The sequence below is a fragment of the Bubalus kerabau genome, chromosome 17, assembly GCF_029407905.1.
Source record: "Bubalus kerabau isolate K-KA32 ecotype Philippines breed swamp buffalo chromosome 17, PCC_UOA_SB_1v2, whole genome shotgun sequence".
Classification (NCBI taxonomy): Eukaryota; Metazoa; Chordata; class Mammalia; order Artiodactyla; family Bovidae; genus Bubalus; species Bubalus kerabau.
The window spans coordinates 18,189,840-18,208,688 of NC_073640.1; the positions used below are offsets into that span (position 1 = coordinate 18,189,840).

At 44.4% G+C, this 18,849-nt stretch overlaps 1 protein-coding gene across 9 annotated transcripts in view; it reads right to left on the reverse strand.

Annotated features, from left to right (window-relative positions):
• Positions 1 to 18,849, reverse strand: part of MYLK3 (myosin light chain kinase 3) — a 57,879-nt gene that overhangs the window by 25,919 nt on the left and 13,111 nt on the right. For 5 of the 9 annotated variants that reach the window (XM_055553411.1, XM_055553416.1, XM_055553419.1 and 2 more), the window contains 7 exons: positions 13,928 to 14,018; positions 12,859 to 13,207; positions 4,371 to 4,816; positions 2,862 to 2,967; positions 2,179 to 2,272; positions 1,645 to 1,754; positions 565 to 706 (listed from right to left, as the gene is read on the reverse strand). In XM_055553411.1, the coding sequence (XP_055409386.1) occupies positions 565 to 706; positions 1,645 to 1,754; positions 2,179 to 2,272; positions 2,862 to 2,967; positions 4,371 to 4,816; positions 12,859 to 13,207; positions 13,928 to 14,018 (1,338 nt within the window). The remainder of the gene's footprint in view (positions 1 to 564; positions 707 to 1,644; positions 1,755 to 2,178; positions 2,273 to 2,861; positions 2,968 to 4,370; positions 4,817 to 12,858; positions 13,208 to 13,927; positions 14,019 to 18,849) is intronic. The other 4 variants (XM_055553417.1, XM_055553418.1, XM_055553413.1 and 1 more) reach the window with 3 other exon arrangements.

Here is an 18,849-nt window from a genome sequence, read left to right on the forward strand (position 1 = left end):
ACATGCTTACTTTTCATCAAGTAGACAAAAGAAGCTGCAATGCATTCATTCAATGGACTGTATGATGGCCCTTAAAAAGTATCAGACACGATGTCCACACTATACTTAAAAAGGCAAGTTTAAAAATGGAATGTACAGTAAGCTCCCCTTTGAGTGTTTTCCATGCCAACGTGCTAATACAGAAGACCTCTCAGCACAGAGGCTGGCTGAGAAGAACTTTCACTGTGCATTTTAAATATTTCTATATTGTCTATATTTGTTAGTACATGCATGTGTTTCAATTTTAATTTTTTAAAAACTAATTTTTGAGTTTTTTTATAGGGAAAAAAAGTTGTTTCATTTGATCTTTAAAGAACACTTAATGAGGTAGCTATTTTCCACATCTCACAGATGGAGACACTGAGGCTATGAGACTTGGCCCGCCCTAGACTCCAGAACTAGGCCATGGCAGAGCCAGGAAAGGAAGCCAGGACTGTGTGATGACAGAGCTCTCAAAGATGAGCGAGCCGCAGAGGCTCAGGAACATGGGCACCCACCCGCCACACGCCCAGGGCGGAGCCTGACCTTGAGATCCAAGTGCAGGACATAATGCTGATGGAGGTAATGGACACCCTCGCAGATCTGCTTGGTGAACAAGACCACGTCCAGTTCAGTCAGGTGGTACTTCTCTTCTGTGATCCGGTCAAAGAGCTCACCCCCATCCACGCTGCCAGGGCAAAAGGAGAGGCAGACACTGACTGAGCAAGGCTCTCAGAGGACTGGTCTACTCATCACCAGGTGAGACGAGGGCACCACTCTCATCTGGGGTTTTATGGGGGGGCAGGCGGGGGAACCTTTACTCTGGTCTATTCCCAGCTCAGAGTGTGGGTGATAAGAAGAAAGCAATGGACCAAATGGGAGACTGGGGCTTGTCTGCAGTACTGATCACCTAGGCTCACTCTGGATACTCACTGTCAATACTCCAGACCCAGGTTATAAACTCATTGGCCTACAGGGGCCAATTAGTACTTACATGGCAAGAATCTAAGTGGACAAATCAGACCAGATGTGAGACAAAAGTTTTCTTGGAATACACAGCCTTTAGTCTAACTTTTGTTTTTCTATTTTTTAGAGAGGCATGACATGACAAAAGTTTCACTCTCCTCAGTTGCACCAGAAGGAAAACAGCAACACAAGCATGCTAATAAATGTCCCCTGAGCCCCTGGCCTCAGCAATACGGGTGGTTGAAAGTGGTGGGGACTGTAGCAAATGGGAAATTGGTCGCCCTGTCTACAAAGGTCAGTTACCACAAGCTCCATCATACTATTTCCAGCTGAGAATGCAGACCCAGCATTACTAGATCTTTTATATGTGCAAGAAAAATCAGGCACCTAGGTTTTAATGTGAACTTTTCCCATTTCCAACTGTTAGCACTAAATCAAAATTACTAAAAATTGTGTAGGCCAAAATAATATCCACAGGTCAAGCCAGGCTCACTGGTCACTGGTTTCTGACAAATGGCCTTGTCCTCTGTGTTTTATGTTGGAGGTCGGGTAGAGGAAGTGATGACATTTCCTGGGTGTCACAGAGAGGGCAAAGGGAGAGTTTTGCTGCAACCTTGGCTCCTAGCCCCACCCTGAGCCCTGGCCCTGCCTCCCACTCACTACTCCATGACGAGGGTAAAGCTGTTCTTGCTCTCAAAGGCGTCGTAGAGCTGGATCAGGTTCACATGGCTGAGCTGGTTCATGATGTTAATCTCATTCTTGACATCCTCCTTGTGAAGCCAACAGGGAGAGGAGTTTCCAAGAAATGGGTTAGGAAGAGCAGTCAGTTGCATCTCCCAAGACACACACACTCACACACACACACACACACACCCTGCATCCTCATTTCCTGCAGCATCACCAGGTTTCCTCAACTCACCACCCACACCAGCTCCTTACAACAGAAGGGACCCGCCCATTTCCCATATAGGAACCCTGAGACCTCAAAAACAACCCTGGAGATCTGGGAGGACCCTGTTCCCCAGGGTGCAAGGTGACTGCTGACTAGAGTGTGGGAGCCAAGGGAAGGTGGCCAAGTTTCCTGCTCAGCGTGGAGGGGCCTGAGGCAGTGCAGGACCCAGAGGGGCCTAGAAGGAAGTGAAGGAGTCCTGAGTTTGGCCCAGGGCACCCGTTGGCCTGGGGCAGACACCTCACCCGGTCCTTGGCGCTCTTCACTTTGATGATCTTGGCCGCCAGCGAGAGGCCTGTGGCCTTCTCTGTGCATCTGTGAACCTGGCCAAACCGGCCCCTGCAGAGACAGACACGATGACACAGCAGGCTCAGAGCCCCAGAGGCATACCCTGCATGTGAGTGGGGGCCAGCCCTATCTGGGACCCTGGACTTTCTGGTCCTACCTCAACTCCACATACACTACAGGGATTACCTTGTCCACCAGAGGTATAGTCACCGTCCCATACTGCTACCTGAACCTGGAGAAGAGCTTCTTCACCCCATAGGTATGGGCCATCCTGAACCCCAGGGGAGTGCCCCACAGCCACACCACCCAGGCCGTCCTGCACCCTAGAGATCATTCCTCTTAACCCACCCCATGTTGGCTCTCATTTCACCTGCAGGACATGGGCCCCAGGCCAGCACTGTGGGCCCACCTGTACCCTCCACTTCATCTCACTCACACCACATGGGCCCTCCTGCTCTGCGGCTGTCTCCTCACTCACTCTTTATGAGCTCTCGGCTCACGCTCTCGCCTTTCAGGCTCTCGCCTTTCAGGACATCCTGCTCTTGGCTGTGGCTCCATCAGTCAGTTCCTGAGAACCAGCAGCAGTGCCCGGTTGTCCAGTTGCCCTCCCCACCCCCATCAAGGCAGAAGGCCCGCTTACCCTCCCAGGACTTCATGCTGGCACACGGTGTAGCCCGCTGAGGTCGAGGTCTCCCTGACACTCACCACCCGGTGCTCGAAAGGGGCTGGCGGGGCTGGACTGTCATCTGTTCAGGAGACAGCAGCCCGTGAGTCTTCTTCATGCAGCCCCTACCCCTCAGCTCCCCCCACTCCCCACTGCCACCCCGACCCCCAGACCTAGCCCCTCTTGGTTCAAAAAGGCTTCTGCCGGCTTATTGGGGGTTTATCAAGGGAGCATTCAGAGTGTTCCCGGGAAGGTTCCATGATTTCTGCAACCCTGGACCCAGAGCAGGGGAAAATACTGCTATTTTCTCTTAGTTTGTCTCACAAGCAGCTTTCTGCTCCCCAAAGTAGAAGGTTGAATGTGCTTTGACAGCGTTTTTTTGTGTGTCTGCCAAGGTGAGTCTGTGCCCTAGACCACAAGGGGGGTAACTTTTGTAGGGTTTTTTGGTTTTCTGGGCCCCTGGAAATGGTTGTGTGGCAGAGACTCCACTTTTAGAATTCCAGTCTGAAGTCTCCTTCACTGCAAAGTAACTGCCTTCTGTTCTCAAGGTTTGCACACAAGGTTCAAGAGCCCAGTGGTCAGATCCTGGCTCTGTCAGCACAGACCCTGTGGCCTTACAAGTGCTTCTCGGCCTCTCTTGTGTCTCATGTGTCCTCACTCCACCCTGTGAGGGTAAACACACCCACAAACGCTTGAGGCTTGGCTCACAGAGTCCTCAGCTAAAATTGGCTTGATCACCATCTCAAGTCTCAGAAAAGACTCAAGTCACAGGTTGCTCTCAGCTGTGTTTCAGGAATTGAGGGAGGCTGTGTCCACATCTGGACCAGGTCATACAAGGGGAAAGGAAGCAACCAGAGACATCAGAGTAACTTCAGAGCCTGGAAGAGCCAAGGGGCACCAGGATGACCTGCACAACACTCAGCCCTTCCTCAGGGCCTCCAGAAATTCTGGGACAGGGAATTGGCAAAGGGTGGCCTTCCTGCAGCCACATGGGATGAGGGCTCCCATGAGGGTGTGGCCCTAAGGGCTGAAAGACTCAAGGCCTTTTGAGTCACAGGAACACAAGGACACCTACCACCACCACTGGGACAGAAAGCAGATCAGCAGCCCCTTCCTGATCCTGGATGAGAGTCAGCCCACTGGGTGCAAATGGCTAATAGTAGGTTATAGACATCAGGTAATGAAGGAAGGAGCCTTCCCTATATCAATCCAGAATGATGCCAGTTCTATTGGGCAGGCAGGTGGCTTTGAGAAATCCACCCAATTGAGTCCCCCACGTTTCCTTCTCTCCCATGGCTACAGCCAACCTGATGCATCTCTATGCCTTGGTCCCCAGCTCTGGGATGTGCTGGCAGGCTGTTCTGAGTCCTGGTCTCCCAGACATTATCCCCACATTATCTCTACCTGGAAGCTTCAGGGAGGCCCCCCCAGAGTAGGTCTTTCAGACTTACTCACCTTGGGGCACACAGCAACAGCCTCACTTACCTAATACTAGGCTGCTCGCCTCAGCTCCTGGGGGTGTCCTGCTTCCTGCTTCGACACTGCCCGCACCCCCATCTGTGCAGTCCTTCCCAGGGTCAGGGTTCCCTGCTCCTGGGTTCATGTCCTGCTGTGGGCCTGAGGCCCCAGAATCAGCTCCCTTGTCCCTCCTGGCCCTGCTTGGCGACATGGTCAGCTCGGACCCAGGTCCTTGCTTCTCTTTGGCCTTTGCTCCCCCGTCGCAGCTCTGCTTCCGCACACTGGCTCCTCTGAGGATAGGTTTTCCTGACTCAGTCCCAGGGGCCTGGGGGCAGCACCTGGGCCCAGGTGGGTCCTGCTCACCTGAAGGCACAGCTGCTGGAGTCTCTGCAGGGGGTGAGGTTCTGAGGCTGCCCCCTCGTGTCACAAGCAGCTCCCCAGGGGTATCTGTCTCCTGCACATGGATGGAGATCCTGGGACAGAGAGAAATGCGGCAAGAATTCAAATCCGAGCATACCTGGGCTCAACTGCCTGCTGCTGCCACTCACTAACCGTGGTCTCTTAGCCTCAGTGTTCTCATCTGTTAAAAGTGTCCTTTGGGTTGTTATAATAGTAAGAGTTAGCTTGTGGTTGAAACCAGCAACCAACCCTTACTCCTCTGCCCAGACATAACACTGGGGAGAGGCTGGTTTCAGTGACACGTGGTGCCATCAGGATTCCACTGGGTCAACATCTGGGGGAGACTTGAAGAACCTGTGGCGGGTGAGTGGGCACCAGATATCTCTATGGCCCCTTGAAAACATGATTCTGCCCCACAAGTGTGGTGGCCTGGAGGCAGGAGACCTGGGCTGTTCCCTCCCTTCTCTGGGCCTCAGTTTCCCTTCTCTTAAGTGAAGAGAAGGGTGAACCAAGTCAAACATCACACTAGAAGCCTCAGGTTAGACATATTTTAGTAAAATCAAGGAATTGTTCATAAGACTCTGGACTTTCTGTTTCTCCTGAAGAAACAGTCCTGGCTGTGCTGGGCCTGCATGCTTACACACCTGAGGAAATTCTCTGCCTCCCTACAAGTCCCCAGTGCCATTGGGCCCATCTCATCCATACTTGTTCCCCAGACCAAGCAGTACTGTGGTTTGGGACCCCAGCTGGAGGTTGGGAAAGTCCTCTAAGCCCCAACATTCAGAGGAAAGGACCCTGACCCTGGGAGCTTCAGACCCTGCTGCTCTGCCACCAGGTTACTAGACAGGGCTGGGTCTGGGCAAGTCTAGCCTCAGCAACCGCTTCTGTCAAACAAGGATGATAACACCTCATGGATGTGCTGAGAGTCAACTAAGAAAAGAAAACACAGAGGTTCTAATAGTGAAGACTAAAATGGTGCAGCCACTGTGGAAATCAGTATGACAGTTCCTCAGAAATGTGAAAATATATTACCATATGATCCAGCAATCCCAATTCTGGAAACAAACCCAAAATAATTAAAAGCAGAACCTCAAAGAGATATTTGTACAGCCTTGTTCATGGCAGTATTATTCTCAACAGTCAAATGTGGAAGCAACCAAAGTGTCCATTGACAGATGAAAGAATAAATAAAATGTTGCATACACACATAATGGAATGGTATTCATCCTTATGCTAAGTGAAATAAACCAGTGACAGAAAGGCGGATTCTATATACTTGAATGAATGAGTTATATGAAGGACCCGTGCTGCTGTGCTCAGTCACTTAGTCATGTCTGACTCTTTGCGATCCCATGGACTGTAGCCTGCCAGGCTTCTCTGTCCATGGGATTTTCCAGGCAAGAATACTGGAGTGGGTTGCCATTCCATTCTTCAGGGGATCTTCCCAACCCAGAGATCAAACCCACATCTCCTGCATTGGCAGGCAGATTCTATACCACTGAGCTACCTAGGAAGCCCATAGGAAGGACCCAGAGTAGTAAAATTCATAGAGACAGACAGTAGAATGGTAGTTATGGTAGCAGTTTCAGATTTACAAAATGAAAAAGCTCTGGAGATCTGTGTCATAACAATATGAATATACTTAACACCACTGAACTATACATTTAAAAATGGTTACAACAATGAACATTATGATACATGTTTTTTAACCAAATTTTTTTTTTAATTAGGGCTTCCCCTAGCAGCTGGAGGCCTGGGTCCCTCCTTTGCCTGCTCCTGAATGCACCTGGTTCTGCAGACTGTTCACAGCTAAAGCTTGGGTAGGATGTAGCAAAATTCCCTGGACACCCCTCAAGAGCAATTACAGGTTGGTGATGACAGGGCAGGATGGGAAAGGTGGCATCCAAGCCCAGCTCAGGCATTGCCTTGATCAAGGAACATGGGAAATTGCAGGAAGCCAGTGTCTGGAAGAATATACAGGTAGTCAGGTGGCCGCTGCCATTTAGAGACAACATTTTCCTCAAGATATACCCATGTGCTAGATGAGGGAGGGTAGCTAGGGATCTCCCCAGTTCCTAAGCCCAGTTTGGTGTGTCTGAAATTCAGCTCAAGGTTGAAACTAACATGGAGACTTTTCTCTCTCACCCAGAATCTTTTTAGGGCCCCTAACAAGTTCATGGAAAGTTCATCCCCACCCTAGATTCTACATTTAGAGCCCTGGCAAGGATCCAGGGATGCTTGCCAGGAAGCCCTCCCTGCAGATGGTTAGGTCTCCTAGGGACTCACATTTCCTTGCAGAACAAAGGCAGACAAAGTATCTGGGCTTCCCTGCCAGTCACCACAGCATACACAGACACCAGCTCCCCTCCCTGCAGCAGGCCTCGAGGGGCTTGGTTACAGGTCAGGACAACTGAGGACAGGTGTAGAAGGGTACCAGGCCCTTTAGAGAGAAGCCCAGGAAGCAGAGTGCCCTTTAATGCACTGCCCTTGGAGAACACTGCTGGATAACACAGAGATCTGACAATTATCAGGTTCTAACTCATTATTTTCTTGCAGCATGTTGGCTGATGGCAGGTCCTGAGGCTGAGTCCTGAGAGTTAGGACACAACCTCATCTCTAGGACTCCAAGCATAATCCTTCTGAAACTCCCTTGGCTTCATTCAGCCTATACCAACCTCCCACCTCCGAAGACCCATTATTCTTTCCCTACCATAGTGTTTAGGACTTAACAAATGCTGACAAGAAACAGGATGGTGCAGTGATTAGGGGCACAGATATTGGAGTCCAGAAACCTATGTCCATCCTCTTAAATTTTTTGAGACTTGTGTTATGGCCTAGCATGTGATCTAGCCTGGAGAACATTCCACGTGCACTTGAAAAGAATGTGTATTCTTATGTTAAGCATCTCTTCCAGCCACAGTGGTATGAAATTGGAAACCAATTGCAGAAAGAAAAATGGGAATAGAACAAACAAGTGGAGACTAAACAGCACGCTACTAGAAAGACCAATGGGTCAATGATGAAATCAAAGAGGAAATCAGAAAATACCTTGAGACAATGTAAATGGAAACACAATGTTCCAAAACCTATGGATGCATGCATGCTAAGTTGCTACAGTCATGTCCGACTCTGTGCGACTCTATGGACTGTAGCCTGCCAGACTCCTCTGGCCATGGGATTCTCCAGGCAAGAATACTGGAGTCAAGAATACTTGACATGCCCTCCTCCAGGGTATCTTCCTGACCCAGGGATCGAACTGTGCTCTTACATCTTCTGCATTGGCAAGCAAGTTCTTTACCACTAGCACCACCTGGGAAGCCCCCAAAACCTATGGAGTTCAGTCAAAGCAGTTCTAAGAAGGAACATGATAGTGATACAGACCTTCCTCAATAAACAAGAAAAATCTCAAGCAACCTAATGTACCACCTAAAGGAATTAGAAAAGAAGAATAAGTAAAGCCCAAAGTCAGCAGTAGGAAAGGCAAAATAAAAATTAGAGAGGAAATAAGTAAAATAGAGATCAAAACACAATAGAAAAGATCGATGAAACAAAGACCCAGCTTTTTGAAAAGACAAACAAAATTGATAAACCTTTAACCACTCCCATCAAGAAGAAAGGAGAGAGGTTTAAATAAACAAGAAATGCAAGAGGACAAGTTTCTACTGTATTGCACAGAGAACTATATTCACTATCCTATGATAAACTACAATGGAAAAGAACATTTTAAAAAAGAATACATATATACATATATACTTGACTCATTTTGCTACAGAGCAGAAAATAACACATTGTAAATCAACTATACTTTAATTAAAAACAAACAAAAGAAATGAAAGAGGAGAAATAACACATAGCACAGAACTACAAAAAAATCAGAAGAGAATATATGAACAAATTTGATAATTCATAACACATCAACTGGAGAAGGCAATGGCAACCCACTCCAGTACTCTTGCCTGGAAAACCCCATGGATGGAGGAGCCTGGTAGGCTGCAGTCCATGGGGTTGCTAAGAGCCAGACACGACTGGGTGACTTCACTTTCACTTTTCACTTTCATGCATTGGAGGAGGAAATGGCAACCCACTCCAGTATTCTTGCCCGGAGAATCCCAGGGACGGTGGGGCCTGGTGGGCTGCCGTCTATGGGGTCAAACAGAGTCAGACACGACTGAATCAACTTAGCAGCAACACATCAAAAAATTTCTACAAACATACAGCCTGCCAAGACTGAATCAAGAGCAAACAGCCAATCTGAACAAGCTGACCCCTAGCAGTGAAATTAAATTTGTAATTTTTTAAAAACTCAGCAAACAAAAGTCCAGGGTTGGACAGCTTTACAGGGTAATTCTCTTTTGTATTCTATAAAAAAAGAGCTAGGGCTTATCCTTCTCAAATTAGTCCAATAACTTGAAGAGGATGGAACATTCCCAAATGTATTCTATGAGGCCACCATTACAATGACATCAAAACCAGAAAAAGATACTCCATGAAAGCAAGTTATAGGGTAGTATCTTTGATGAATACAGATGTAAACATCCTCAACAAAATACTAGCAAACTAAATTCAACAATATTTAAAAAGGATCATACACCATGATCAAGTGGAATTTATTCAAAAGACCCAAGGATGGTTCAATATTTGCAAATCGATCAATGTGGTACATCATTATGACAAAGGGAAGGATAAAAATCACATGATCATTTCAATAGATGCCTAAAAAGCATTTAACAAAATTCAACATCCATTCATATATTCATGATAAAAACTATCAATAGAGTGGGTATAGAGAGAACACATCTCAACATAATAAAGGCCACTATGAAAGTCTCATAGCTAATATCACACTCAATGGTGAAAAGCTAAAAGCCTTTCCTCTAAATTCAGGAAAAAGACAAGGATCTCACTCTTTCCATTTGTATTTAACATAGTATTGGAACTCCTAAACACAGCTATCAGACAAGAAAAGGAAATAGAAGGCATCCAAAATGAAAGAAAAGAATGTCACTATTCAACAAGAAAACTGTCACTTTTTGCAAATGACATGATACTTTAAATACAAAACTCTAAAGTTTCTACCCAAAACCTATAAAAATCGATAAATAAATTCAATACAGTTGCAAGATACAAGATTAGTATACAGAAATCTGTTGATTTTCTATATGCTAATGGTGAACTATCAGAAAGTAAAAAATCAATCCCTTTTAAAATCACATTTTAAAAATACCTAGGAAGAAACTTAACCAAGGAGATAAAACACATTTATTCTGAAAACTATAAAACATTGATGAAGGAAACTGAAGATGATATAAAGGAATGAAAGGATATCCCATTTTGGGATTGGAAGAATTAATACTGTTAAAATAGGCATACTACCCAAAGCAATCTACAGAATTAATGCAGTCTCTATCAAAATATCCATGACATTTTTTACAGAATGAGAACAAACAATCCTAAAATTCATATGAAGCCACAGAAGACCTTAAGTTATCAACACAATCTTGCTTAAAAAGAACAAAGCTGGAGGAATAACCCTCCCAGTCTTCAGGCTCTATTACAAAGCTACAATCATCAAAACAGCGTAGTACTGGCACAAAAGCAGAATCATAGATCAATGGCACAGAATAGAGTCCAGAAATAAACCCATGCACCCGTGGTCAATTAATCTATGACAAAGGAGGGAAGAATATACAATGGGGAAAAGACAGCCTCTGGAATAAACACTGTTGGGAGAACTGGACTGCTACATGCAAAAGAATCAAACTGTACTACTTTTTCATATTGTACACAAAAATGAATTCAAAGTGTATTAAAGATCTAAATATAAGACCCCACACATAAAACTCCTGGAAAAGAATGGTTAGTCAGAGTAGTCTGATGTAAATTATAGTAACTTAAAAAATCTGTATCTTAAGTCAAAAGAAATAAAAGCAAAGCAAACAAACAAACAAACAAATGGGGCCTAATTAAAAGCTTTTGTACAGCAAAGGAAACCATTGAAAAAATGAAGACAAATTACCAAATGGGAGGAAATATTTGCAGATGATATGACCAACAAGGGGTTAATATCCAAAATATACAAACAGCCTATTTGTTTATATAGACTTAATATAAAAAACCAAACAACCCAATGAAAAAAATGGGCAGAGGGCCTCGATAGACAATTCTCCAAATGAGACATACAGATTACCAAAAAGAACATGAAAAGATGCTTAACAATGCTAATTATTAGAGAAATACAAATCAAAACAAGCTATCACATCACACAGATCACCTATCATCAAAAAAACAAATAACAGATGTTGTCAAGGATGTGGAGGAAAAGGAACACTTATACACTGTTGGTGAGAATATACATTGGGGCAGTGATTATGAAAAACAGTATTGAGATTCTTCAGAAGACTAAAAATAGAACTACCACATAACACAGCCCATTCCAATTTTGGATATACATCCAGAAAAAAAACAAAACCATCAATTTGAAAAGATACATATGCCCCCAGTGTTCATAGCAGCACTATCTACAATAACCAAGATATGGAAGCACCCAAGTGTCCATCAAGAGATGAATGGATAAAGAAGATGTGGTAGATATGTACAATGGAATACTATGCTGCCATAAAAAAGAATGGAATTCTGCCTTTTGTAGCAATGTATATCAACTAGAGAACATTATGCTTAATAAAGTAAATCAGACAGAGAAAGAGTTATTGTATGATATAACTTATATATGGAATCTAAAAAATAATGCAAATTAAGATATATAGCAAAACAGACTCAGAGAACAAACTACTGGTTGGTTACCAGTGAGGAGGGTGAGAGGGGAGGTACTCATTAGTAATAGGGGATTAAGAGGTACAAACTACTATGTATAAACTAGAAAAACACAAGGATATATTGTATAACACAGGGAATTATAACCATTATGTTATAGTAACTTTTAATGGGGTGTAAACTATAAAAAATCTCATCACTATGCTGTACGCATGAGTGTATGCTCAGTTGCTCAGTCGTGTCTGACTCTTTGCAACCCTATGAACTATAGCCCGCTAGGCTCCTATGTCTATGGGATTCTCCAGGTAAGATTAATGGAGTAAGTTGCCATGCCCTCTTCTAGGGAATCTTCCTGACACAGGGATCAAACCCACATCTCCTGCGGCTCCTGCATTGCAGGAGGGTTCTTTAGCACTGAGCCACTGGGGAAGTCTCACATGCTGTATACCTGAAACTAATATAGTATAGTAAATCAACTATACTTCAATAATAAACAAAGAAACACCTGGATTCAGATTCCAACTCTGAACCCCTAGCTGTGTGACCCTGGGTAACCTGACCCTGATTCCTCATCAATAAATTGAGGATACCTCCTGGGGATGTTTTGAGAATAAAATGAGATGATATTTGTGAAATGCTCAGCCAATGACGGTCACCTGGGATGTGTTCTGTGAACCCCATCTTTTAGGCGTCATTATAGCTATTACTGGAGAAGGCAATGGCACCCCCCTCCAGTACTCCTGCCTGGAAAATCCCATGGATGGAGGAGCCTGGTAGGCTGCAGCCCATGGGGTCGCTGAGGGTTGGACACGACTGAGCGACTTCACTTTCACTTTTCACTTTCATGCATTGGAGAAGGAAATGGCAACCCACTCCAGTGTTCTTGCCTGGAGAATCCCAGGGACAGAGGAGCCTGGTGGGCTGCCATCTATGGGGTCACACAGAGTCGGACACGATTGAAGTGACTTAGCAGCAGCAGCATAGCTATTACTGTTGCTGTCAGAACTGGTGATTCTCAGTCTTGTTCCACATGGGACTCACCTGGGAAGCTTTAAAAACAAACAAAGAATGTTTGAACCTCATTCCAGACTGAATAAATCAGAATCTTTGTTCATTTGTATCTTAAAAATTCCTTCCGGTAACTCTTGTGGGTGCCAGGTAAGAGCCAGTGCTCTAAGCTCCTGAAAGCCCGCCTTGGCCCTCTCTTCTCCTCCTCCTTATGAGACTAGCCAGCACTGCGCACAGTGGACGTTCTTCAGGAGCAGCTGTCCCCTGGGCCACGCTCTAGCCTAGGGGCTGCAGTTAATTCCCCCCTCCTTTCCCAGCTTGGAGACACATGCCTTACCTTGGAGGTGTTTCTCCACCACCGTGAGCTGCCTTGGCCTGAGCTGGCGGTGCTGGAGTCAGCCTCATGCCCTCCCCCGAGGGCCGAGGGTCAGGCCTCTTGGGTGATGTTCCTCGTCCTGCACTCAATGTAGCCTCCTGCCCAGTGGGAGCCTCACTGACCCTTTCAGACACCACAGACAGTTCCAGGCCAATCCCGGGGTTCTTGCTGGATGCTCTAGGAGCTTGGACTTCCACCTCTGGGCGCACCTGAGTTGGGCCAGAAATTCCGTCTCTCTGCTCTGGTGGGGCCTCTGCCTGGGTAGGGAGGTCAGATCCTGTCCCCTCTGGCAGGTCCGCCTTCTGGCTCTCTATAGGAAAATAAGCAGAATAACTCTCTCATTTGGAGGAAACTTTCCAAAGAATATGTAGCAGGCCATTTAGTGGACCACGTTTATAACTCTAGGCTAACTAGAAATAACCCGAGTGACCAGCAAGATGGAGCTCTTTGACTAAACCAGGGCCACTCAGGCTTTTAAAAAGGGAGAAATGACTATGTCCATATGTGGCTATGGAGTGATCTCAGGTTATACAGATGGAGAAAACAAAGTGGAGAAGTGTGTGATGTGTTTCTGTTTGTCTAAAGGGAGGCTGTGTGTGTGTGTGAGCACAGACATACATGTGTATAACCACTTATAATGTGGTCTGAACAGACTTGACCTCAAAGGAAAGATAAGACAAAAAATTTTTTTAAATGGTTACAAATGTGGGGGAGAAAATGAGATGCAGGGAACATGCATAGAAGCTAGACTTAGTATAGCTTGTTTTATCAATTCAGCTTTGGAAGCATGTAAATATTATGCAAAAAGTATAAAGGAAAATTAAACTTAAAAAAATCCTTAAAAATTTAAAGCAAAGTAAAATAAACATAGCAATACAGAGTGGGATAAACACGAAAAAAAAAACTTCAAAAAAAGAGGAAGAAGACATTTCAGCAGTTTTTCAGTAATCACATTTGTTAAGGTGGTGATATTTTTACCCTGAAACTGTTGGGTGTCCATGTGGGATAAAGCAAATGGGGCCCTACTCACCTTCCCACGGGCCCCTGAGCTCAGCTTGTACACCTCTGGTGCTCAGCGTGTGCTTTGGTTTTGCTTCTTTCTCTTCCACTTGCTCTTTGTTCTAAAAGAATGACCATAAAACCTATCACTGTCGTCACTGAGGCCACAAACATTTTGTTGAGTACCTACCTTGGGCTTGAAATAGAAACGCTTAGGTTATTTCATGTAGTCTCGCAGTAATACTAGAGGGTACGAATTACTATTGTTATTTTAGAGATAAGGACACTGAGGTTTTCCCAAGGTCACCAAGTCCGTTCAAATGGGTTACTGTATTGCAGGTAAGGTGCAGACCTAGTCCCCTAATCTAAGTAGACCAGACCTCAAAATACTAGATCAGGCTTGGAAAATAAATTTGAGTCGATTTAGATTAGTCGGTTTTGACTATTCCAGTGTTGGCTTGGGTTGGATACTGAATCCACGCTTGTAGGGGGAGTGTCACTGTCAATGAATATCTGCCTGGGAGCTAGGTAGGTGGATCCCATGGTTATCTCTTTATAGTAGAGGACCCTTGAGCTAAACTTGATGGATTTAAACCCAGTTTAACCGTTTGACAAGATCCTTAACTTCTCTGCCTCTCACTTTTCTCATCTGTGAAATGGGGAGAATAATATCACAGAGCAGTGGGAGGACTGAGGGAGTTCATTTGTAGAATTTCTTGAGGAGTTCTCCCAACACAAAGTGATTAGCTCTGGTGATTTTATGCTGTTTGAGACAGATAGAGTGGATCGTGTAGGATGCTCAGAGCCCACCCACAGAGGCTCTCAGCAGTTCTTCCTTAGCTGAATGGTCCACCCCAGACCAGTGCATGTGCTGTACTCCTGAAATCATCCAGACCTCTCAGTATTTCTGAGTGCAAATATTTCTAGGTGCCCTGACCCTTGTTGGGTCCCCCTGGTGCTTCTGAGTCTATGACTTTATAGAACAGGATGCTTGAGCCAGACTGGTTGGGTTTAAACCCCATCTAGAGTACAGCCCCTAAGATTCCTCCTGGCACTTGTCACAGACCCAGGTCTGTTCTAAGCCCAGAGACTGAAGGCCCTTTCTCCTACCTTGGCCAGAGAGGCCTCAACTGGGAGTGCAGAGTCCAAAAAGAACTAGAGTTTTATTTGGCTTGCACAGCATTTTACATCAAAATTCTAAGCTCCCTTTTGGGCTTAGAGAATTGTTCTACATTTTGATTGTGGCGGTGCTTATTAGTGTATATAACATTTGTTAAACTGTGTATTTAAGATGTACATATTTAGTTGTATATATACAGTTTATTGTATGGAAATTATACATTAATAAAACTGATTAGAAAAAATTCTAGGTTTCCAGCTTCTCTTGAAAAAAAAAAAAAAATCTGATGACCTGTCAACTCCAAGCCCAAATGGCAAAAATCAGCTGGAGCAATTCCCTCTAACTGGGGCACCACAATCCTCACCTCTCTTGTCTGTCTCCCTGACACTAAGGATGAAGGTTAGGTTTGTTACTGAATCAGGTTCAGCTGCTTGTTGCTCAAAAATCAATACTTGAGAGAGGCAAGTGTTGGTAGAAAGTTGTTTTTAATCAGAATGCCAGCAATCTGGGGAGATGGTAGACTCTGTTCCCCCAAAAACCACCTCCAAAGAATCTGCTCAGCCATGAACGTTTTTAAAAGGGAAGAAGAAAGTAACCTCAGTTGATCTTTGAGATAAGGAGTCAGAGCCATCCTCATCCCCCAGTGTGTGTAGGCTCGTGGAGGCTATCTTGCTCACAGCTTGTTCACACAGTTAGTTACATTGTGTGATTACTAAAGAAGAAACTAGGGAAGAGATCTGGTCATCTGTTAATTACTTTCTCTTCATTTCCAGTTCTTTGATCTACAGAAAGAACCAACATGTTAGGCAAGGGATTGTGTGATTAAAAGATCTGAAAGTTGTGCTTGGGCCAGAGGTGAGTAGAGCACGGAGGTGCCTGGTTTAAGTTTGGTGACAAGATAAAAGGGCGCTCCTACAGGGAGCTCTTTCTTGCCAAATGCTGCTTACAAATCCCCACTTGTCAAAACATTGTTCAATTTCTATGGAATTATGGGGGGAAATCCATCTTCTGTAACTCTTTCATGCTGACACAGGGTGCCATATTCCATTCCTATGGGATTAGGGGTCTGTCTGACTTCTGTAAATTCTTCATGCTGACAGAGGACACTGTATTTTCAGAGTGAAGATGTTGACATGGATCTGTACCATCTCTTTGCTGACAATTTTAGTTTCCTGCTTACACATATGGGCAGAGCAGGCTACAATTATTCTAATACCCACAAAGCTATAGATTATTATGAGCAACAGTGTTAATCCCATTCTCTTGAGGCCTGTTCTTGAAATTGCCCTAGCCATAAATTCAGTACTGCTCAAGATGGAGCAGTTTATGGCATGGCTGCAGTCTGGTCAATATGCAGCTGGCCTTTTCCCACTGGTGGCAGTTATAGTACCTGTGAAACAACTCAGAAACGTGCATCAGACACTGGGTCTGGGACTCTAGTGTCCTAATCATTAGCTGCTTGAGCCTGCTCTTTTGTGACTCACCGAGGCCTGGGAGACTTCAGCTTTTTTACAAACAAAAGGTAGGGAGTGCGGAGGGGCCTTTGTACTTGGGGTGGGAGGGGAGGGCAGTACACAGGGTTCTGCTTGCTTCCAGGTTGGTTCCCCTGATTTTCCTACCCTGTGACCACTTCTCTCGACTTGTTTCCTGTTCATGTCTTTGTGATCCAGGACAGCAGGTTTTGCCCTCTTAATGGTAACAGCATAACACATGGGAACACTTAATAAGGTTGGCTGTTGTCATCACGATTATCACCAGTGTCGTCGTGACCTGGATCCCCTGCTCTACGGAGATCTCTCCCTGGGTCTCTTTCTACAGACTCTGTCCTGCCACCCCCGTAGTTGGGGAACTGGAAGCATTATCACGGCTGCCTCCTGCTTCACCTACCAGTGGAGAAAGAGTCAAACAGACTGATTCAAACAGATTGTCCTTTGGCAGACCTTGTGGGGTTCAGACTATCTTCTCCCTCCCCCTGAGTTTGGTAGAGGGAGGTGATGCACACACACATACACACACACACACACACACACACACACACACACAGGTAGAGCTGGATTTTGACTTCAAAGCTCAATCTTTTGGTCCTAGCCTTGTTTTGATGTATTCAGAAGAAGGAGGATAAACCTCAAATACCTAGGCACCTTGAGGACTGATGCATTCTGAGCAGTTTGACTGCGATTCTGTACACCCTGGCTGAGCCTGACTCCATCTGTGAGAGAGCATATGGCTTCCAGTAATAATCTGATCCATTGCTACAACCAAATGAAGTGTCACTGGGCAATCCAGGCCTGAGGAGAAGCTTCATGAAGTCCTGGCAGCCAGCGCTAGGACTGAATTCAATTCCACAAATTGCAATGCCCATGCTCTCCTAGGAAATAGAAGAGAATCTCCAGAAAGTCTCCACAATGCACTATTTTCAGCATCCACAGTGTGTTTAAAAGCTGGGGCTCAGTCTCAGCTATTTAATGGCCCCTTTTCTGACACCCTCTGTGAGAAAGCCCTGCCAGCACACAGAAGGAAGCAGAGGTCTCTCACGGGGGTAAGGTAAGGAGCTGACAGCCTAACTGGGAGACTAGATCTAGCCCTGTAGATAGCTACTGACATGTATATTAAATACAAAGACCAGAAGAGAGATCAGTCATGTTCCAGATCAATCACAGGCAAGAACTGTGGCAAGAAAATAGAAAGTTCTGTGACTTTGCCTTATCCAGAAATGCCTAAATATCTGCAACACGTGTGACAGCAACTTCACTTATATATGAATAATTCTTAAAAATCAAGAAAAAGGCAAAAAAAAAAAAGAAATGGAAAAGAGGGAAAATGTATGAATTAAAAAAAAAAAAAAGAGTTTGCTTTAAAAAGATATAACCAATTGCCTTATTTGGATTTTAACTCAAATAAACAAATTTTAAAAGTAAACAAATAAAACATTAGCTGATCAGGGACATTTGAACACTGGTTGGTAACATCAAATTACTGTTTACCTTTAGATATGAAGGGTATCATGATAATGTTTTTTAAAAGACCCCTTATGTTTTAGATATATTAGCTGAGTTGCATATGGAAGAAATGATCCAATGTCTCATCAGATTTTCCTTAAGATAATCTGGAAAGAGGGAAATGGGTGGGAAACAGCCTCTAGTTGTGGGCTGATAAGGTTCATTATACTAATCTATTTTTATTCATTTGACATTTTTTATATTAAAAAATTTTTTTTAAAGAAACACATGCATAATAAGATGTTTTCATTTGCCAGACAATGAATGAAAAACTGGAGAATATGCTTTGTTAGCAAAAATAGGAATGCAACAAGCCTTCCCATATGTTACTTAATTAGAATAACTTCTTTGAAGGTTGGTTTGGCGTTATTTATTGTATAAATTTACCCTTTGGCTTTGCATTGTCACTTCTAGGAGTGTGTCATATAGATAAACTCACAATTCATGGATAGTCACTGCATCATTATTTATAAAAGCTAAAAATGAGAAATAATGTACACAATGATATGGGACTGATTAACAAATTAAGACACATTCTCAAAAATAGAACTCTCTGCAACTTAAAAAACAAGAACAAGAACGCTTTCTAGTTATAAATATGAAACAATGCCCAAAATAATGCCCCCAAAAGTTTTAAAATAGTCAAGCCCAGTACAATGTGAATAATATTTTAGTTAAAACAAAACAAAGAGGGTGGTGTGTATACCAATGTGCTTAGAGATTAACAGTCTCTGTCAGGAAGGTTTCACCGGAAATAGGCTCCTATGATTGTTGGGAGAGGAGGGTTGTCCTGGGGACTGGGGGATGAGTAGGAGGGAGAATGATTTTTGCCAT